The sequence below is a fragment of the Vespula pensylvanica genome, chromosome 4 (assembly GCF_014466175.1).
Source record: "Vespula pensylvanica isolate Volc-1 chromosome 4, ASM1446617v1, whole genome shotgun sequence".
Lineage (NCBI taxonomy): Eukaryota > Metazoa > Arthropoda > Insecta > Hymenoptera > Vespidae > Vespula > Vespula pensylvanica.
In genome coordinates, this window is record NC_057688.1 from 9,849,897 (window position 1) to 9,871,302 (window position 21,406).

At 30.3% G+C, this 21,406-nt stretch overlaps 5 protein-coding genes across 8 annotated transcripts; 3 read left to right on the top strand and 2 right to left on the bottom strand.

The window, feature by feature from the left end:
- Positions 1 to 19: 19 nt before the first annotated feature.
- Positions 20 to 3,772, bottom strand: LOC122628817. 2 transcript variants are annotated; one of them, XM_043811512.1, is made up of 9 exons: positions 3,260 to 3,772; positions 2,680 to 2,830; positions 2,522 to 2,578; positions 2,237 to 2,421; positions 2,025 to 2,145; positions 948 to 1,920; positions 630 to 846; positions 387 to 559; positions 20 to 325 (listed from the first exon to the last, which is right to left on the bottom strand). In XM_043811512.1, the coding sequence occupies exons 2-9, from the start codon at positions 2,808 to 2,810 to the stop codon at positions 227 to 229; spliced, it is 1,956 nt and encodes a 651-aa protein (XP_043667447.1). In that variant the 5' UTR covers positions 2,811 to 2,830; positions 3,260 to 3,772; the 3' UTR covers positions 20 to 226. The 2 variants fall into 2 exon arrangements, with proteins under 2 accessions (XP_043667447.1, XP_043667448.1); XM_043811513.1 differs by lacking the exon at positions 3,260 to 3,772 and adding an exon at positions 2,909 to 3,034.
- On the bottom strand, positions 3,405 to 14,787 carry LOC122628811 (phospholipid-transporting ATPase IF-like). Of its 3 annotated transcripts, none has more exons than XM_043811487.1 (20): positions 14,309 to 14,642; positions 9,179 to 9,283; positions 8,854 to 9,108; positions 8,624 to 8,776; positions 8,243 to 8,544; positions 7,932 to 8,146; positions 7,574 to 7,860; positions 7,334 to 7,513; positions 7,051 to 7,198; positions 6,819 to 6,961; positions 6,505 to 6,744; positions 6,287 to 6,429; positions 6,040 to 6,199; positions 5,502 to 5,807; positions 5,226 to 5,412; positions 5,014 to 5,159; positions 4,833 to 4,936; positions 4,506 to 4,731; positions 4,356 to 4,389; positions 3,405 to 3,536 (listed from the first exon to the last, which is right to left on the bottom strand). In XM_043811487.1, the coding sequence occupies exons 1-20, from the start codon at positions 14,378 to 14,380 to the stop codon at positions 3,442 to 3,444; spliced, it is 3,501 nt and encodes a 1,166-aa protein (XP_043667422.1). In that variant the 5' UTR covers positions 14,381 to 14,642; the 3' UTR covers positions 3,405 to 3,441. The 3 variants fall into 3 exon arrangements, with proteins under 3 accessions (XP_043667422.1, XP_043667421.1, XP_043667423.1); XM_043811486.1 differs by lacking the exons at positions 3,405 to 3,536; positions 4,356 to 4,389; positions 14,309 to 14,642 and adding exons at positions 3,591 to 3,700; positions 3,806 to 3,982; positions 14,649 to 14,787; XM_043811488.1 differs by lacking the exon at positions 3,405 to 3,536 and adding an exon at positions 3,843 to 3,982 and having other exon boundaries at positions 4,280 to 4,389.
- On the top strand, positions 12,597 to 14,390 carry LOC122628821 (2-oxoglutarate dehydrogenase, mitochondrial-like). Its single transcript, XM_043811518.1, has 4 exons — positions 12,597 to 13,088; positions 13,155 to 13,475; positions 13,569 to 13,853; positions 14,003 to 14,390. Exons 1-4 carry the CDS (start codon positions 12,933 to 12,935, stop codon positions 14,198 to 14,200), a joined length of 960 nt encoding a protein of 319 aa, XP_043667453.1. The 5' UTR covers positions 12,597 to 12,932; the 3' UTR covers positions 14,201 to 14,390.
- A 741-nt stretch (positions 14,788 to 15,528) lies between the features above and the next one.
- Positions 15,529 to 17,488, top strand: LOC122628820 (glucose-fructose oxidoreductase domain-containing protein 1). The gene is made up of 2 exons (XM_043811516.1): positions 15,529 to 16,199; positions 16,286 to 17,488. Exons 1-2 carry the CDS (start codon positions 15,713 to 15,715, stop codon positions 16,954 to 16,956), a joined length of 1,158 nt encoding a protein of 385 aa, XP_043667451.1. The 5' UTR covers positions 15,529 to 15,712; the 3' UTR covers positions 16,957 to 17,488.
- Positions 17,489 to 17,791: 303 nt separating this feature from the next.
- LOC122628822 (dehydrogenase/reductase SDR family protein 7-like) lies at positions 17,792 to 19,501 on the top strand. Its single transcript, XM_043811519.1, has 6 exons — positions 17,792 to 18,091; positions 18,174 to 18,317; positions 18,399 to 18,618; positions 18,690 to 18,774; positions 18,840 to 19,000; positions 19,084 to 19,501. Exons 1-6 carry the CDS (start codon positions 17,945 to 17,947, stop codon positions 19,281 to 19,283), a joined length of 957 nt encoding a protein of 318 aa, XP_043667454.1. The 5' UTR covers positions 17,792 to 17,944; the 3' UTR covers positions 19,284 to 19,501.
- Positions 19,502 to 21,406: the final 1,905 nt, after the last annotated feature.

Consider the following 21,406-nt stretch of genomic DNA (forward strand, 5'->3'; position numbering starts at 1 on the left):
ATAAAAATTTATAAACAGATTAGACGTTGTTAAAACAGTATATTTTGTTATCTCTGTTGATATAATATCATTGGTAAAATATTACTTAGAAGAATCTATATATTAGTTATATCAAAAATTTTGAATCTAATAAATGGCCTTTGGTAATGTGTTTATAATTAATTATAAATATTATATATACACATACATGTATATGTGTATGCATATATATATATATATAGAATAATTAATCTTTACAGTAACAATATTTGCGTAAATGGAATAGTGAATTTTCCACACACCTAGCTTGTGATCCATATTTGTTAATCCTACTGACATCAGAAATCTAGAAAAAAAAAGTAATAAATATGATTGTCAAAAAATGTAATTTCATTTAATCAACTTACTCTAGTATTAAAAAGGTTCTTTTTGATGTTATAAGTAATGCTTGCTTCAAACAATCCACCACCTGGTTCTGTTTTTACTTTTATTTGATACATCTCAGATGTTAGCTCAGTTTTTGCACTGAGATCTGCTATGAAGCCATCCTGATCTCCAGATTTGTGAAAATTTAATAAACCTAAGATATTTGTAATCATTGTATATACTTTTCTTGCATATAAAGTAATAGTCTTATAATATAATAATACCTTTAGTGGGTAGAAGTTTAGCAGACCACAATATTTGATTTAACTTTAAAGTTTCACATATATCACGATGTTCCTCTGTATAGGAATTAAGGAATTGAACGAAAAACTTGGCAGCGGCAATAACGTTGGGATTATCAACTTGTATTTCTTTCCAACTAAGGCAAGCACACCAATGTGGCTCTATGAATGCGTCCGCGCATGTTCTCTCCAAAGGGATCTATCATATAAGCATATGACGAACGAAATATTATAATTTTTTTTAATCGTACAATCCTTAGATATTACTAATATTTATTACGTGAAATATATCATATATACCTTGTCAAATAAATTAATAGCTCTTTGATAACGATCTCCTTCTTTTGGACTTTCAAAATTTAATATAGCTTGTAATGTTTTATGTATATCAAACGGTGTTGTTAAATGCTTTGTGTTATATAAAAAATTTTCATAGGCACGTGAATGTACTTTTTTGAACCAAGGCGGGAAAGTGAAAGAAAAGAACGGTAATCGTTCTTCTTGTTTACCTTGCAAAGTATTACGAATTTCTGCAAATCTATGACCATGATCACTCATCAGTATTAAAACAGTATTGTTCAAGTGACCGGAGTCTTGTAACTGTTTTACCCAAAGATACAAATCTTCATCCGCAGCACCAATATCATTATAAGAATCATGAGATAATTCTCCATGAAAACCAAATACAAATTTAGGTTCATCTTTGTAAGTATCAAAAATTGTTTTTATATAATTTAGCATCACCATATGGCGTGGAATGCTTCCCATACAATACTTGTTGTAATTACGAAAATATCGCTCTGCAGCCAAGTAAAATGTTCTCATATAATGATTGGTGGGTTGTTCTTTAAAACCTTTTAAACGATAAGTAAATGTTCCAATCTGATGAACATCTTCCATAAATCCCGTTATATATCCCTTTTCCTTATATTCTTTCCAAACCATCGGATATATATTAACATACTGTGCTTTCTGATGCATGCGTTTACGTGTCTCTGGTAATTCAAGTTCAATTTTTCCCGTTAGAATGGGGATAAGAGCTTGCGGAGTACCATCTCCTACTATATTATATCCTTCCAAAACTAATGTATTCAAATCTTGTTTCAGATAATGGTACGTTTTAGGTAATTTTCGTATAAATGTATTACGAGATAAAGAATCAAAACCAAACATCAATACATTTAATTTGAGTGAATTATTTGGAACATTATCCCAATTATACTTCTTTTTGATTTCAAAGTCTAATTTGACTCCAGCTAGGACACTATGCCATCTAAAATATTAATAAATATTAAATTGATAATACATCATACAATCTAAAGTAGCTAGCTACAAGAAATAATCTTATAATTTTTTTATGATTCATTTTATACCAACTTTCTTTTACTTTCTGAAGTGCATTTTACATCAACAAAATCACTATATCTGGGAATGTAAAAATCATCAGCTTCCACCGGTTCAGAATATTTTATACTAAAATCATCTATCCTAATTATCTCTACAAATGAAAAATACAAATGAAAAACACATTAATGAGACATTTAACAATTTATCAACTTATTTAAAACTTTTAAAATAATTGAAATTACCACTAAATGTGCACATTAATCGTCCATACTTATTTTTTATTTCTCTATCGACTATAAGCCTTGTTTTGTCAACTTTTACCCAATCTTCAGGCGTACAAATTATGGGAGGTACTTTGTTTATAAATTTCATTATTTCTGGATTAGAAACCTTTAATTCTGGTAATTTACATGCTGGAATTCCATTTCTAAAATGTAATTGACTTAGTATCTATCATTAAGCATTAACAATGTCGTTTGAAAGAGATCGTTATGTTAATTTTACATCATATAACTAATTTTACATACCCTAGATACAAAGTATCTTGTTCGACTGATTCTTTTATCAATTGTGACATATGCACACTGCAATGAAACAAGTAACAAGTAAAATATTTCTAAGATATTAAACGACGCTAAACAAATTTTCTACCAATAAAAAATACTATTAAAGAATTACTATTTACAGTTTATCGTAATTTGAAAGGTCATCGTTAAATCCTAGTTCGGATCTAAGTACTTGACCAATACAAAATATTACTGCAATTATTAATGCAGTTATTATGAGCCTTCTAAAGTAACATGATGTGATCCTCATGTTTATTTAATTTACCATGCCTAGAAGAAAATTATTGATTAGTTTTTAATATTAATGTTTTTTAATCAATTTGTATATGGATATATGTAAATAAATACTTTATAGTATATAAAAGTTACTGCATAGATGCATGATAACATGTTTATAAATAATTGTATTTTTTATTTTGTTGAATCATAAAGAGATATAATTGCACCACACACACAAACACAAACACACACACATACACACATGTATATACGCAAAATATCGTGTGTATTTCTAATTTAATAGAGAATAATGAAATTAAAAAAAGATTTGTTATGTAGCATATCAGAATGCATTTTTAATAATCACTGCATAATGGAATACACACACAGAAAATGTATATATATACATATCATACATACATACATACATACATATATACACACAGATATTAATATTCATCAAAACAAAATATTTAATACCTCGAAAAAAGTAAAAATGAATGTATATCCACGAATCACGTTTTATTCACATAATCTTTATCTGCTCGTTTCAAAGGAATAAGAGACATTTCGTTGATTAGATAAAGAATTTATCGAAATTTTGTCGTGTTTTTACAACAGGTCAATCATGTTTCAAAGTTCATATATTGACTGCATCCAAATTATTGACTGCAGTCGAATAGTAAGGAAAATTCCTGCAGGGATTCTGTCTTGTCAATTGCATCGTCTGTGACCAGAATTTCCTTTTTATCCATCTCTGCATAACAATTCTAAAATCTTCAAGAATTCCCAACGAAAAGCTTCTTTTTAATGGTTTTATTTTCCAAATTTAGTGTTACATGCAACATAGATAGGGGGCGTGGCTCAGAAAAAATTAGATAATCTCTGTCGATCCCAAAGTAGCCGTATATTTTGTATTATCTGTTTGTGATAAATCGCGTGTTTTAATATACAAAATATATTTATATTGGAATTCGTTCCTCTATTTTGACATCCTTATAAGCAATGCAAATACACAACACTCACGAATAATTGTATTAATTTCAATTCATCACATAACGAATTTTCATCCTCACAGTACACTTCAACGATTTTTTGGATTTTTGCATAAAAATAGCCAAAAATAACAGTGCGCGTAATCGTTAAGTGAAAATAATCGTTAAGCCAATAATTATTACTGTTCCAAAAAAGACCTAGAAAATACTAGTGAAAAAATGTTCTTTTATAAAGTTTAATATGAATCAGCTGATTATTAAATCAATTGGATACTTGAAAATAAGTATATTTGTTTTATATATAAAAATGTATTTTTAGATATCCATTCACGTGATAATACCATTTGACAAAGAGTAAGAGTTATTTCAAATTTGTAAAATATCTTTTTAATAATTTCGTATATTTTTGTAATAATTTCTTGAAATCATTCACTAATATTAATTAATAATTTTTGTAAATTTATAAAGAAGTTAGAAATAAATAATATATTACAGAGTATTTTACCATAATAAGAGAAAGTAAAGGAATTTAATATTCCATCTAGATTTGATTCATTCGGCCTTATCGAAATCAAAGTTACCTTTCCATGGTAAAATATTTTTAATATTCCTACCCTACAAATAATAAAAAATTGTTTTCTTGTAAATGTTCTTTTCCTTCTGATTTTAACAACTTTTTGTTAAAACGTATTTTAAATATATATATATATAATATTACTGCGTGTTATTACCTGAAGTTGATAAGACGTAGCTGTTTCGTTGTCACTATTAACGAAATGTACGGTATCTGGAGTTTCTTCATTTTTACGAAGAATTCTGTTTGCTCTATATAATTCATAAATTCTAATGAAATATCCAGGAATTAATGAAAGAACAAGTATTACCAATGTAAGTAACCAAAATGTGCCTGATAATAGCAACTTGGGAAATACAAAGAGCATATCACCGTCGTACTGTCTAGAATATAAAATTATTTCGTTACTGACAATATCTATTACGATATCTGATTATTTTTCTATATCCTTATATTAACTCAATTGTTTATATGTTATACTTACATGTTTATAATAGAATATAAAAAAGCAGACATAAAAAAGCACAGTTCTGATAATATGATGCTAAGTATAAACGGTAGTGTCCAATACGAACTGCATAGTAATATCTAAAAAAAAAATTTGAATTATATATAATCTTTATGACATTTTGTACCAAAATAATATAAAATTAATAAAATTATACCTGGCAATTAATGATAAATATAACCATATGTAATATCCATGTACTATAAGTCCACAATTCTACTGGCGTATTGTCGTATAAAATTATAGGATTATTATGTACATAAACATATAATACAAAATATATTACACAGGTCTGCCATGTACCTACGAAGCAATGAAATTTATTATACATGTTTGTTTATTGCACAGATAAATGTTATGAATATTTACCCATAGCAAACCACAATATAAATTGTTTCCAGGATAATAAAAAATTTTTTTTATGAAGCTTATATAAATATGGATTATGCAAAAGTTTACTGGAAGAATAATTCTGTTCTAATAATCCAAATAGAACTATTGGAAATGATGTAAATATTGCATTGAATAACATCAAAAATATACTGTCATATAATCCCTAAATAGAAAACATTTAATATAAATACAATACAATGATACTTTCCAAACCTTGTGCTTTTGTGGTCTCACTTTTTGATATAAATGTACCTGAGTAGAAAAACCATTGTGTATACCAAATAATACTTGTGGAGTAATAAAGACAAAATTTTTATAGAAAAAGTATTGCGTTAAAATGCTGATTCGTCGATAGTACCAATGTCCATGTACAAGAAATACTTTCTTCAGATGTTTAAATCGTGCAATTGCAAAATCCGATGACATCATTGCTTGACGTCCTTCTCTACCCATTATTCCTAAACCGACATGAGCTTCTTGAATCATGGAAACGTCATTTCCACCATCGCCTACCGCCGCGGTTATTGTTCTCTTTGTATTTTTTATCAATTGTACGATCTGTAACATTTAATTTTCCCGCCACTATTGAAAGACACGATTCCATTTTTCTCGTACTTTATGAAGATACTACGTTATTCAACTTCATTACTAATTATGACTTGGTAGAAAAAAGAAGAACGACTGACTATTATTCAAAATAAAATCGCGCGGATAAAAATGGTGTCGTATAAAACGATTTATTGTTTTGTCGTTTTTATTATATCATTTAAATAATTTCTTTATTCGTTACCTCGCTTTTTTGGAGAGGCGTTAATCTGCAACATACGACTGACTCGCATGCCATCGCAATTTTTTTAAACAATTGTGGATACGTTTGTATGACCAAACTCAAACAACTTCCATTGATTATAAATCCATATTGTTTATGAGGTTCCAATTTCATTTTACGCCTGTAAAAACGTATTCGCGAAAATTATATTAATATACGGTAAGAGGAAGGAAATTCGCGCAATATATGCGAATGGTATTATATTTACTCGAAATCAGTAAGAGTAAGGAAGCAAGTTTGTTTCGTTGTTTCAGTCATTAAACGTAGTATCTCAGTACCCTTTTTAAAATGACCACACAAAAAAGCTACATTTTCTGCTGTTTCTGCTTTGTCTCCGGTAAGTATCCAAACCTACGAAATGAAATATACAACGAATAGGTTAACCGTACGATTTACGATACGCATAATAATTATAAAATCATAAACCTTTATTCCAGCTACTTTTAGACACTCGAGCGTTTCTTCAACGTCTTCTTGAAGACGATCTTCGACCGCAGTTACTCCGAGTAAAGTGAGACCACTCTCCATCTCTTCGTAGGCACGTAGTATGCGTGTTCCTCGATCTTGTCCTATCACTTGCCTCGCAAGTTCGATGTTACGTATTAACTCCGTATAATCTCTTTGACTTAATTTCTTATAAGCCACTACCAACGTACGCAATCCTCTCTGATGCAAAACACGTAACGTGTTAGTCGATAAACATAAATACATAATCATCATTTTGTGGAATACTGATATACCATGGAGAAATCTTCAACGTGAGCGGCTGCTGTTTCGATGTCTCCTTCTATAATCAAAGGTAAAATCGATGTGTCCGCACCTTTGCAATACAACCACAAGTCATCCGCGGTATCCTTTAGTATTACCGACATTCTTTTCCGTTCTGTTCGAACAGAATATGAATAATTAGATTTTTTTCTTCTCGATCATCAGGATTGAAGCTCAAAGGATCACGGTAATTTTTCAACTCACCGGAACTGAATTCTAATATGTCCATTTTCGTAAAAATAAGAATATTATCGTTTATTTTAATTTCCATTGTCTCTCTCGTGTCTTTGTGAAATATAACACCGCATCTCGCACTTGCTTCTACCAAAGCTTTCTCGTCCGTCGATGTTGCCTGTAATACGTTAGATCGGGTCGTTGAACAGTTTTTTTTTTTTATTTTTTTATAAACTATTACTATTTCTTCTCTTTTCTAATGTTTTTTTTTCTTTTTTTTTTTTTTTTTTTTTTTTAATATTGTCATCCTTACTTGATATTCTGGAAGATCTGGATGCATAAGTAACGAACTATTAACCTTCGTAATTTTCTTCGATTTGAAACTCTCACGATACTCTAAGCGTTTTGTACTAATCGTTAACTTTCGACTTGATGGTGCAATTTGAACAACGTGGCAAAGAGAAATACTCATCATGAAGTGCCAGATTTCAGACTGTAATTAATACACTCTCTTATTTATATAGACTTTCTTTAAATATGTGCGCATTTTTACCTGCCACGATTGTAATTTTACAGCCTCCCGTTCGTCTCCGTTAGGTGGTAACAAGTAAAGATTTCCATCGCAATCTTTTTCTATATATACTTGTCCGTTGACCGAACATCGCCTAAATACCATCAGATTTTCAGTTAGGGTACCAGTTTTGTCAGTGAATAAGTACTCGACCTGACCAAGTTCCTCGTTTAAATCCGACGTGTTGCTCAATGCTGCTTGATCGGATGCTTTGTCGTACAGATCGATGTCCCATTTGAAAAAAGCAGATCCCAGAAATTTTTGTACTTCTGAAAAGCACACGAGTCACGATGTAAAAGAAAATATGCAACACGTTGAAATATCGTAGATAATGTCTCACCGATCGTAACGTATAACGAAATAGGAACGATGTAATTATATAGAATAGTAAAACTGAGTAAATCTATAAGAAGAGACAACGGGGTTGTGGAACGTTTTTCCCCCAAATAATCATCCCACGTTGAATTTGATTCTATTATGAATTTCAGAATCGTTGAAATACTTATTTCGAACAGCAGGAGTATGATAAACACAGTAAGGTATTTATTGATGGATCTGCAAGAAGAGAAAACATTTTGTTATCAACTTGACAAAGTAATCAAGTTACTGATCTTGTCTCTTAAAATCGAAAGGAATTATATTTTTAGGTACCTTTCTACGGTTGAAAATTTATTCGGAATAATTTTCGAATTTAATGATAATTTTGTATCTTGACCGGTGTAAATGACACAACCGATCACGTAGTCTGTGTCTCTTAATATTGCGCCACGAAGCAACATATTATCTATCGTTAAAAATCCACTTGTCGTCACTTCGTTCGAATTATTTTTTATTTCTATTTTTCCATGAAAGGTATAAAGATCTGCCATTGGAGTCTGACACGTTACAGTTGCTTGCATCGATGCGATCTCTTGTAGAGACATCGTGGATACGATTTTCGGTATGTGTACCGACTAGATACGTAAAACAAAAGCTTTTCATTTTGAAGAGCAAGGTATAACGTGAAATATCTCGATACAAATAAACAAGTACCTTTAAATTTGTTTCTCCATCAAGGTTTGACGTTGTAACGAAACAGTAACCAGAACTTTCGTCGCTGTGTAAAAAAAGAAGATCACAGGGAACATCTTCGTCTCGTCCTACCTTTACTATATCTCCTACGACTATTTGTTCACAATGAATGGCCTATGATATTTAACGATATTTTACATTTGTTATAAAATTATTATGGCGATTATACTCCACTACGATATTACACCCACCTGCAGACATTTGTTGCGAATAACGGTTACCAATTTTTTATTAATGCTATTATCTACCCTATATCGTAAATAATCTTCGTATCCCTGTTTGCAAGCAGTCACCAATATAACGAACGTTAAGGGCAATAAGCTGGTCAATGGCAAAATTGGAGATTCTATCGATAATGCTACTATAGTATTAAGAAGAAAATAGAAATTTGCTATTCGTCGAAACTGCTCGAATAAATTTTTAGGGATGAAATTCCACAAGGTGTACTGCAAGAAAAGAACTTACGTAGAGTCTTCCGTGTCGCAACTCGCGTAGACTTGTATTACACATACTCACTTTGTGTGACACGATACGATTCCTCGGAAATTGGCTTTTCGATGGGACATTGTCAGGACTTATTTTGATGATTCTATGTCCGGTGAATATCGAAGAAGCTTCGCCCTAAAAATTAATGTCCATATAAATATAATAGAGCATTGCGTGAGTCGACATTGCGTAGAATTTTTCAACATTTTTAAGAAACATCGTACCAAGGAGATGGTCAATAAATTCCATTGAAAAGAATTATGATAAATAATACATTAATTTGTACATTTTTCTTTACTTCTCTTACCACAAGAATTTTGTATGTCACGTTTCGTATATCATATTATATATATATATATATATATATAATATATATATATATATATTATATATATAGGCGAATCCTAACATATTCTAGCAACGGAAATATCTTTCCTGTTATCGGTCGAGGCGATAAGAGAATAATGAATATTTACAAAAGCGATGAGTATCGATCGTGTAGACTGCTGGCAAAGTAAAAATTCATTGTATGAAGATTGCTACGAACATATTATTATGTAGCATTGACGTTATATTTAAGAAAGTTGAAGTGTCAAAATGAAATTGACTTTTAATATGAATAGGGAAAAATTGTTTTCTTATTTGGTATATTGCCCTGTAAAAATGTTTAAAGAGAAATAATCATATGTGCACGTTCCATTTTGATTAAAATTCTTTTAGGATTCAACAGACATTAGATAAATTAAAAGATGCACATGACTACACCATTTTTTTTATTACGTGTGCCTCGAAAAATAAGATGTTGTCAAAAAAGGTTCAGGCGTTATAAACACGATGCTGGTTCTAATGAGAGAGAAGACACTTTTCTTACTACATCAAGTAATTATTATTTACAAAATATGTATAATGCTTGGCTGAAGGATAAAAATTCTGTACATTCCTCTTGGAATGAATTTTTTGAACGAATTCATTCTCAAAAAAATAACATCAGATCTACTTTACCTAAAAATAATATTGCTATCATTACAAAAATGGCTGCACGACAAATGAAAAGTGGAGCAGGACAAAATAGTAATTATTAATTTTCTTCATATTCGTACACATATACGTTTGTTTTTAATTATACGTATGTAATAATGAACTTTTGGAATTTTACCAGTTTCGTTATCGCCCAAAACGAGCGGGTCTTTCAATCAGTCTCAAAATGAACGTTTTGTAAATAAAACTTTGGACATTGATTCCACGATTCGTGCTTACCAGGTAGATTTGGACAACAAATCAGGAATTATTTATTGCTGTAATGCAACGATATAATAACATTTCAATGTTTCAAGACTCGTGGCCATTTGATAGCCGATTTGGATCCATTGGGCATTCAAAATCCAGATTCTGCTAAGCTTCGAGGAACTGCTAATTTGCCACCAGCGATCGTGGTGAGAGAATATCTAAAAGGAATGACCGAAGCTGATATGGATAAAGAATTTTTATTGACGAGATCGACGATGATCGGTGGCGAAAAGAAAAGTTTGCCTTTACGCGAGATCATCATGAGATTAAATAAAATTTATTGCGGGCATTTAGGACTTGAATACACTTATATTCATGATCCTTCTATGGTAACTGACCAAAGTCATAATTAAATTAAAATATACATTTCTACGTCGACAATGTGCTCTTTTTCAGTTAGATTGGTTAAGAGAAAAATTCGAAGTACCGAATGCCTGGGAGTTATCTACCGAACACAGAAAATGGATTTGGATGAATATCATGAAAGCAGTGAGATTTGAAGGATTTTTACAGAAAAAATACGCTAGCGAGAAAAGATTCGGATTGGAAGGTTGCGAAGCGTTCATTCCTGCGATGATGGAATGTTTGGAAACGTCCGCTGAAAAGGGTACTAACTTCCTCTCTCGAAGTCTCGACAAAAATCAAATTTTATTTTATTTAATATTTATATTTTTATATCGGCTAGGAGTGGAAACCGTGGCGATAGGAATGGCTCATCGTGGTCGTCTGAACACATTAGTCAATGTTTGTTCGAAACCTCTGCATCAATTATTGACCCAATTCAATCCTATAGCTCTAGACGGGTTTGGATCCGGCGATGTGAAATATCATCTTGGAACGCATGCTGAGAAATTGTTAGAAAGGTCTCGCGCTTTATTATTGTTATTTTTAGTACTATTTCGATTCGATTCTTTCATTTTTTTCTTTTTTTATATCAAGCATATTGTACATTTTTATTTATATTCAATTCGTATACAGAAGTAACAGAAAAATACATGTTTCCATGCTGGCGAATCCTTCGCACTTGGAAGCTATCGATCCTATTGTAGTAGGTCGTATCAGAGCCGAACAAGTGGAGAAGAAAGATACTAAGAGTACGTAACGATTCTTTTCTATTGCGAACAAAAAATTCTAATTTACAAGATTTAAATCTTGAATTTACGTTAACAAGGTGAAAGATCATTGGCTCTCTTAGTACACGGTGATGCTGCCATAGCCGGGCAGGGCGTAGTTTTTGAAACGATGCACCTAACGAATCTACCAGAGTACACGACTGGAGGTGTTATTCATATAATTATAAATAATCAGGTAGATTTTCGAATTCTTTTTGTTATTATAAAAAATCAATTGTGATTTTATCGAATACTTTCATCATCTTTCAATACGTAAATCATTTCAGATTGGGTTTACGACCGATCCGAGATATTCTCGATCCAGTTGGCATTGCTCGGACGTAGCGAGGGTCATCAACGCACCTGTATTTCATGTACATGCCGACGATCCGGACTTGGTAGCTTATTGTAGTAAAGTTGCTAGCGAATATAGGTAAATATCTTGATAGAGCATAAATGTCTGATTCGAGTAAAAATATATTTATATCAAATATTTATGTGAAATATTATTTATTTAAAAGGGCAAAGTTTCATAATGACGTTATGATCGATATTGTGGGATATCGAAGATATGGCCACAATGAGTTAGACGAACCTATGTTGACTCAGCCAATCATGTATAAGCACATAAAAGCTCATCCAAATGTTCTGGACGTCTACAGCGATAAATTATTGAAAGATGGTGTGATAACGGAAACCTTTATAAAGGAAGTGTGTAAAAATACACTCAATCGCGTTTTCAATGTTTGTTTACTTTCTCATCTCCTTTTTTTTCTGTTTTAGGAAATCGATAAGTACTTGGATCATTGCGAGGCAGAATTCAAAAAAGCGCAATCCATTCAATCTATACACATGTGGGATTGGCATGATATACCTTGGAGCAAATTCTTTTCAAATCAGAGCTCGGAAAATAAAATACCGGTGTCAGGCATTGATTTGGAATCAATTAATACCATATGCACAGCTTTATCGACTCCTCCAGAAGGGATAACAGTGCACAATGTGGTGCATAACAGAAAGCGCGATATTTTCCAATGAGTTAGATTTTTAATATTTTAAGGGAATATTCTTTTGGTACGCGTATAGGTGTTAAGGGCAATGAAAAGACGAAAGCAGATGATAACGGATGAGAAAATTGACTGGGCTATGGGCGAAGGTTTAGCATTCCTTAGTTTGCTAAAAGAAGGACATCACGTAAGATTATCCGGGCAAGACGTGGAACGTGGAACCTTTTCCCATCGGATGCATATTATTCATGATCAGAAGAGAGACAAAGTATACAGAAACCTTCTCAACAACGTGTTCCCTGGTCAGGCGCTTTATACCGTTTCAAATTCTTCGTTATCGGAATACGGGGTTTGCGGTAAAATTTACAAAGACACGAGATGCATATGCCTAAGATTGTACATTTTATTTTATTAAAAATTAATCCTTTGATATCGTTGTACGCAAAAGGTTTCGAGTTAGGCTACTCGGTTTACAATCACGAAACACTTACGATTTGGGAAGGACAATTCGGCGATTTTTGTAATACCTGTCAGGTAATTCGCAAACTACAATATATCCTAATACTTGATTAACGTAAAATCATGATAAATCCTATTTAGGTTATCTTGGATTGTATATTATCTTCTGGCGAATCAAAATGGGGTAGGCAAGTGGGATTAGTCTTGTTTCTACCACATGGCATGGAAGGTCAAGGACCTGAACACTCGTCGGCAAGATTCGAAAGATTTTTGCAAATGTGCGACGACGATTGCATTCACATTCCTGGAACAGAACCGAATGCTCCCAAAAATAAATCTGCGGAAGAGATTATGACGAAACAACTTTTTGAAATAAATTGGATCGTTTGCAATTTGAGTACACCGGCAAACTTGTTTCATGTTTTGCGACGGCAAATATTGATGCCTTTTAGAAAACCACTGGTTAATGATTTTACATCCAGAATTCTACCTTGATAAATAATTAATTGATCGTTCATACGCAAACAATAAATAATTATCGATCAATTGTTCCAGGTAATCATGTCGCCAAAATCATTGCTTCGACATCCCATGGTGATATCGAGTTTCAAAGAAATAGGCCCTGGCACAACGTTTCAACCTCTGATTGGAGATTATTCTGTCAAACCAGAAGGCATTAAAAAAATACTCTTTTGTACGGGAAAAGTATACTATGATCTCGTTGAAGAACGTAAGAAAAACAAATTGGAAGATAAAATAGCAATAATCCGAATCGAACAACTCTGTCCCTTTCCGTATCATCTCATTGCGCATGAAATAACTAAATATCCGAAATGCAAGGTAACTTTATGTGTACTTTATTTATATTATATTATAATCGAAGATATTTCAAGATAATTGAAGATAATTACACAAAATTTCTTTTCATAAACCACGTAAACTCGATCTTTCAATAAAAAATTAATCTATACGCTATTTCGAATGTGTAGATAATGTGGTTTCAAGAAGAACACAAAAACCAAGGCTCATACTATTATGTAAGAGAAAGATTAGCGTTAGCTTTACATCTCGCACTGGAAGAAATAACTTATGGTGGTCGAGTACCTAGTGCTTCTCCAGCTACTGGCAATAAGACTATTTATATGACAGAATATCAAGACATGATGAAAGTAGCTATGCTTCTTTGATGCATCGCCATTCTTTGATTGAAATCCAAAGAATGGTAATAATGATAACGTCTTTCGAATATAATAATAAAAATTCAATAATTATTATGAGGTATCGCTCTAACTCACCAACAGACACAGATATTTCGTCCGTTCTATTTTCCAACGCGAAAAAAATGATCGATTTGCATAACTCCACATCACATTATGGCGTATTCTTCCGTTCGATATTAAAAAATTAACTGAGGCATTGCAAAACAACGCATTCTATATCCGAGCTCAAAGATGCGAGGTGTTAACGTAACTAATACGTCTCATATAAGTATATGCATATTCGTCCTTAACCGAAGTTTCACACCTCAATCGATGCTATCATCGAAGATACGTTCTCCAACAAATTTGATACATCATAGATTTGATTCTGGCAAACTACAAGTCGAAATAAAACGAGTGAATGTATCGTACTTACCATATTCGTAATCAGCGATCTATGTAAAACGTTCGATCAAACGAAACAAATACACTTTTTGTTTAAAAAATATAAATACATTGATTAAATATTTACAAAATTTTACAAAATTATTTCACTTTGAAATACTCATCACACTTGAAATGATTAATTTATTCTCAATGCGTCATTATCTTTTTTTACAAGACAACAAACTTTTTTTATTTAAAAATTTCAACTAGAGAAGATTCTCGGAGTAATATCGATCGCGATTGACTCCGATTCCTACAATCCTTTAATGAACATCGAGACGGCTTAATATTATCGTGATAAAAGATGATAAAGAATTTAATATAGCCTATGAACTTGTCCAGATATATAATCAATTCTGAAAACCTTGGTATTAGTACCTTCTTAACGTTCTTATCAAGTTCGATAGTATAGCGTTTTAATAAAAAAATCTGTAACATTTTCTTCAGATAATATCGATAAGATGTTACTTTTGCAGTAACATTACAATATCTATTCTATTCTATGGTCATACGATTTATTCAATTCCTTTTTTCATTGTCTAAGTTAATATCATTAATTCAGTCATTATAATGACTTGATTGTAGATCGTTATTAGTCTCTAACATCTATCAGCGATTATAAATGTAGATTGAGAAATATGACCATCGAATTAAAAAAGTCTTTTATTTTTTTATTTATAAAATATCATTTTGCATGAAAATTAAAATTTTTGATATAATTTAAAACACTGATATTCTCGTTTTATATAAGTATGCATCTATATATCGTATATTTTTAAGAGATCATATCTCGAGGAAGAGTAAGAAGATCATGGTCGGTATTATACCGATAGCGTATATAAAAAGATTCTGCTATCCTACCGATAGAGTGCCTTAAATCACTGTTGAAGAAAATGTCATGAATGATCATAATCATTCGAGTGATTCAAACCATACGATTTGTAACGATTGGTTGTATGTAAATAGTGTGATTGTTAATTACTACATAAGATCTCTCAACGCTTATACGTAACAATGATTAAATAAAAGGGCAATCCTGTTAAAAACACAAATATGACATTACCTGGCATTGGAGTGTTTGGCACAGGAAGTATTGTTAGAGTAATTATTCCCTTTTTGAGAGAGAAGGGATTTAAGATTAAAGCTATATGGGGCAGAACGTTATCCGAAGTATCAGAAGCAGCAGCGGACCTAGAAATACCATTTCATACGAGTCGTATAGATGACGTACTTCTTAGGAAAGATGTAGATTTAATTTTCATCATGTGTTCGCCAAGTTTACATGCACAGATTGCAGTCAAAGCTCTAGGTATCGGGAAACATGTAGTGTGCGATAAACCTGCTGGTTTAAGTCAAAGTGAAGCGTTAAAAATGGTTAGAGCTGCTCAATATTATCCATCGTTAATAAGCATAGTCAATCATAGTTTAAGATTTCTACCAGCATTTGTTACCATGAAAAAAGCTTTAGAAGAAGACTACTTAGGAGGTCCAATAACGGTTATTGAAATTAGAGTACATATGGGAAGTTTATTACATAATGGTTAGTACTAAATTTATGATATATTTAACAAATGTAAAATGATCTCTATTTCTTTATCTACCTAATGTTTTCATTTATTGATACAGATTATGACTGGTTATGCGATGATACGATGGGTGGTGGAATTTTAGCGCTAGTAGGCAGCCATGTTATAGACTTAATATTCCATTTGGTTGGTCAACGTGCTATAAGAGTACATGCTGTTGTTCGAACTTTTACTCAAACTACAAAGTATATAAATGGTATACGTCATATAACATCACCTGATTTTTGTACTTTTCAAATCGAGTTGAGCGGAGGAGCACTGGTTACAGCCACATTGAGTAATCACTTGCAAGGGCAGCTTTCTCAAGAAGTATTAATATGCGGCGGTAGTAATCATCTACTTGTTTGCAACGGAGACTTGTATGGATTTAAAGGAGGACAAGAAGAAATTCTTTATAGGGATACCGAAGATTTAGAATTATCTCTACCTGTTTCTAATTCTATTCCACGTCCTTATATCAAAGGATTACGAAATATGATTGCTGCATTAAGGGAAGCTTTTCAATCGGTTGAAGACAAGAGAGGTTGGGTAAAAGAACCTGTATTTTGTGCTGCTACGTTCGAAGACGGCCTATATGTACAAGCAGTTATCGATGCTTTACGTCAAAGTAACAAACGCCGAGAATGGGCTAAAGTTAATATTTTAACAGAAGAACCTGATCCAAATCCATTACTGAGTGCTGCTGTTAGAGCTACAGCTATATCAATATAAAGAAAGTAATTTTATGAAGGCAAATTACTATGTTCTAATAGATCAAAATTAATTATCACATTTAATCTTATTAAAAACTTTATAATTGCACACATATATATGCACACAAAATGCTTAACATGTACATATAAACATACATTAAGGCAGCTAACATGTTTCTCTATATTGAAATAATATATTTAATATTAAATTGAATATTTTTTAGAAAATACATAACTTTTTCTTGAGATTTTATAGTTCAAATTGAAGGTTGTTTAATTTATATGTAGCTTTTAACATTATTTAATATTCTATATTTTATTATATTCGCGCAAATATGTAAATATTTATTACAAAATGAAAGATATACATACATATACGTTGTATTTTTAATACCAATTTACGTTTGCAGATGATCTTAGGAATTCCCGACGTTTACTCGCCGAAGTATTACAGCAGACTAATTTGTTTTTAACTATTGAGATATGTAGGTCGACTCTATCGTTGTTTGTTGACTTTCAATTCGTATTTACAATAAAACCAATATCAAACAGTTGAAGCTTTGATCTACCTTCACGATTGATGGTATTGTCGCGGTTCTATATATATATATATATATACATATATCTTATGTAATAACTTTTATCTTAAATAATTTTTATTAACATTATACATTTATTTTCTTTTAAACACATATGCCGAAATAATGTAATACTATGATCTAATAATGACATAACAAAATATACATAATTACAATTAATGACGCGCTGTGGCGTTTGTGTCGATATAGACGAATGTAAATATATACGTATATATATATATATATATTCGCGTATGTACAGAAGGCTGTGTGATATCGGCATTCTGAACTTTGTACGCTTACGTTATTTATTTTTGATCGCGTATTTTATGATAATAGCGAGAAAAGAATTTTCTATCGCAGAATAACGCATTTTAATATAATTATTTGCCGTTTCATTAATTTTTTTGAACTTACGTATCTAAAATCATGAAAGAGCAAGAAACCTTAAAAGGATGGTACATTATATGGTGGTTATTTAAATTAATTGGATTTCCAATTACTATACCATGGTTATTGTACCATTTATTTGACATTATGCAGCAAAGAAAACAAAAGGCTATATTAAATAATAAGGTATCAGTGTATTTTAATTTTTGAGAAAAGATTTTATAATATTGTTATTTCATATGTTTTTTCGTTTTATTATACCGTTTAGGTTGTAATGATAACCGGTGCTAGTTCTGGATTAGGCGAAGCATTAGCTCATGTATTTTATAGTTGTGGTTGTCGACTTATTTTAATTGCAAGGAGGGGAGCTGAGTTAGAAAGAGTAAAAAATACGTTATTGGAGAAACATTGCGTATGCTCATCGTATTCTATTTTATCATATATAATGCATATATATGCACACGCATTGTATTAGCAATAGTACATTTTACAGACAGTTCAGACTCATCCACCTATAATTCTACCTTTGGATTTAACTGATATCAATTCTTTACAATCCAAAGTATCAAAAGTTTTAACGATACATGGGAAAATTGACATTTTAATAAATAATGCTGGTATTTCATATCGAGGAGAAATTATTAATACAAATGTAGATGTAGACATTAAAGTGATGCTTCTCAATTATTTTGCACAAATAGCTTTAACTAAAGGTAAATATAAAAATTTATATATATTTAATAAATTTATTTCATTTGAATATACGACATATATATTGTTCTAGCTGTTCTTCCATCAATGTTAAAACAGCAAAGTGGACATATAGTGTGTATTAGTAGTGTTCAGGGTAAAATTTCGATACCACATAGGTTTGTATAATTTTCTAGATCTACATCTTTTATTAAGATAGTCACTATATATCATAATGCACTAGGTCCGCATATGCAGCGTCTAAGCACGCATTACAAGCTTGGTGTGACTCCTCTAGAGCAGAATTAGCTGAACACAATGTAAATGTTACAGTAATTAGTCCTGGATATATAAAGACTGCTTTGTCATTAAATGCTTTAACAGGAAGTGGTGAAATATATGGAGGTTTGTCTATTTAAAATATGTGAAATATGTTTAAATATGTAGAAAGCTTTGTCCCTTTGTATAAAAACGTAATGTGCTTGTAGTAATGGATCAAACTACAGAGCAAGGATATTCTCCTAAATATGTTGCCAAAAAAGTTCTACAAGCTGTACTGAAGAAAGAAAAGGATGTAGTTATTGCTTCGATTACACCAAAATGTGGTATACTTATACGTTTCTTATGTCCTTCTCTTTATTTTTGGCTCATGGAAAAGCGTGCTAAAAAATTTACAAAAGAAAAGTAATTTTCAAGTAGATAAAATCAGTGTAAATATCACTTCGTTTAAAAATATTACAATGTAATAATTATTTAGTCTAGATTAAAGAAACATTTCTTATTATCTATTACATTTTTCTACTGATGACTAAACAATTATTAATCAGCTTATTGCATAAGTAATAACGATGAATGGTGTCATTAGTATACATATAAATACATAACACTAAGTGAACTTGATCAATAGACTTAAAATTGTTTTATTTTTTTTTTTTTTATAAATTTTTTTTACCACAAAAAATCATTTTAGGTAAGTGCTTATACACTGCAACAAATAATAAATTTAATATTGATAATGCAGCAATAATTTGCAAATTAAATTTTAAATATTTGTTTCTTCTGTATGAGAATTAAGTTGTAAACTGATTTATAAAATGCATCTATATGTTGTCACATTAGTAAAAATCATATGACATAGAAATTCAAATGTCATTTTTTCAAGAGTATTATCTATTTAAAAATGTTTAATATTTTTGCTTTAATACCACTGTTATGCTAAAAGGAAATTTTATTTACGAATAAAAGTTTTCATATGTATAAAATTATAAATCATGGTAGAGTATGTTTCAAATATTTGTTTTCTTATAAAAAGAATATATTTACTGTTATCAAGGCAGTTCCATTATTTAAATATTTTACACGATTAAAATAAAAGTATGTGTATTCCAAAGGTTTATGTTATGAATAGTTTTTTCGAATATTATTATTACTATAAGAGATATATCATATATGTATAAATATACAGAATTGTCATGGAGTAGTGCATTAATGATTAAAACTTAGTAATTATAACCAATTGAATATTATGAATATTATAAATATTCTAAACATACCAATTTAAATACAATTATATATATATATATATATATATATATATATATATATATATACACACATATATATACTATACATTTAATCTTTCAAATAAATACATGTGACTTCACTAAATTTATCACAAGGGAAATGTTCTATACATTAATGATTCATATTTTATTGACATTTTTTTATTTTGACTAATAACTTTAATTTTGAATGTATACAAATATCATATATAAGAAAAATAAAATCACTTGGCTGTATTTAAAATATTAACCTCTTTAAATTATATAATTGTTCTTTTCATTATAATTTATAAAATTAAGATTCTACGCATTATTGGTAACATTACAAATCGTCTTATGAATGAGGGAAAACATATCTAAAAATTTGTATACATACATATATAGCATAAACCATGTAACGCATGTGATCGATCGAAAGTTTATTATTTTACAATTATTTATATTACTAGTGTACGTTTAAATCTTTTGTTTTTCTCACATAATATACTAGAGGAAACTAGAGGAAATTGATTATAGCACATTTCTTATAGGTTCTTGTTCATTTTAAAACAAATCAAGGTGATCAAGTTTATGGTTTAATTTTTATGTTTTAATGTATCATACTATTGAGATTTGTTTTGCAAAAAATCTAGTTATAATTTCACATAATCTCCTGTCGTACAAAGATATTGATTTCATTCTATTTTTTTTATATAAAATTTGGCATGAATTAATTAAATTATTATTATTTATTTATACACGTTATATTGTTCTATATTTTGTATTTTGTAAAATATGTATTTGATGTTGCACTTAAAACAATTTATAACGACACTATGTACATATTTATTAATAAAATTTTATATACATATACATATATATATGTATATATATATATATATATATATATATATATATATATAATGTACAACAAGGTTCTTAAAAAATTCAAATGTATTTTTATGCTCAAATATCAAAGATAATTTTTTTCTTATAAATTTAAAATTAAAATTCGAATACCCAGTTGACTAGAACTTCTATATATTCTAATAATTCCAGTAATTCTAAATAGCACTAGTAGTGATTCTACTAAATAGTGGATATTATTTGATCAAATTTATACTATTGCTATAAATATATCAACAATTATACCATCGCTATAATTTTTTTTTTTTTTTTTATTTATTATTTGAACAGACTTCTCACCAATGTGAAGTAAAACAACAAAAGCCTTATCAAGAGGCAGGTAGAAAAAATGAGACGTTATTTT

Coding starts and splice junctions, on each gene's coding strand:
- LOC122628817 (XM_043811512.1), bottom strand. CDS start 2,810: ATGAGGATCACATCATGTTACTTTAGAAGGCTCATAATAACTGCATTA. Junction 1,921..2,024: donor ACTTCAGAAAGTAAAAGAAA/GTTGGTATAAAA, acceptor TTAATATTTTAG/ATGGCATAGTGTCCTAGCTG. Junction 847..947: donor CTATTAATTTATTTGACAAG/GTATATATGATA, acceptor CTTATATGATAG/ATCCCTTTGGAGAGAACATG.
- LOC122628821 (XM_043811518.1), top strand. CDS start 12,933: ATGCATATGCCTAAGATTGTACATTTTATTTTATTAAAAATTAATCCT. Junction 13,089..13,154: donor ATTTTTGTAATACCTGTCAG/GTAATTCGCAAA, acceptor AATCCTATTTAG/GTTATCTTGGATTGTATATT. Junction 13,854..14,002: donor CTAAATATCCGAAATGCAAG/GTAACTTTATGT, acceptor TCGAATGTGTAG/ATAATGTGGTTTCAAGAAGA.
- LOC122628811 (XM_043811486.1), bottom strand. Junction 9,109..9,178: donor ATCGTATCGTGTCACACAAA/GTGAGTATGTGT, acceptor CTTTTCTTGCAG/TACACCTTGTGGAATTTCAT. Junction 6,745..6,818: donor ACGTTGAAGATTTCTCCATG/GTATATCAGTAT, acceptor GTTTTGCATCAG/AGAGGATTGCGTACGTTGGT.
- LOC122628820 (XM_043811516.1), top strand. CDS start 15,713: ATGACATTACCTGGCATTGGAGTGTTTGGCACAGGAAGTATTGTTAGA. Junction 16,200..16,285: donor GGGAAGTTTATTACATAATG/GTTAGTACTAAA, acceptor TTATTGATACAG/ATTATGACTGGTTATGCGAT.
- LOC122628822 (XM_043811519.1), top strand. CDS start 17,945: ATGAAAGAGCAAGAAACCTTAAAAGGATGGTACATTATATGGTGGTTA. Junction 18,318..18,398: donor CGTTATTGGAGAAACATTGC/GTATGCTCATCG, acceptor TACATTTTACAG/ACAGTTCAGACTCATCCACC. Junction 18,619..18,689: donor ACAAATAGCTTTAACTAAAG/GTAAATATAAAA, acceptor ATATTGTTCTAG/CTGTTCTTCCATCAATGTTA.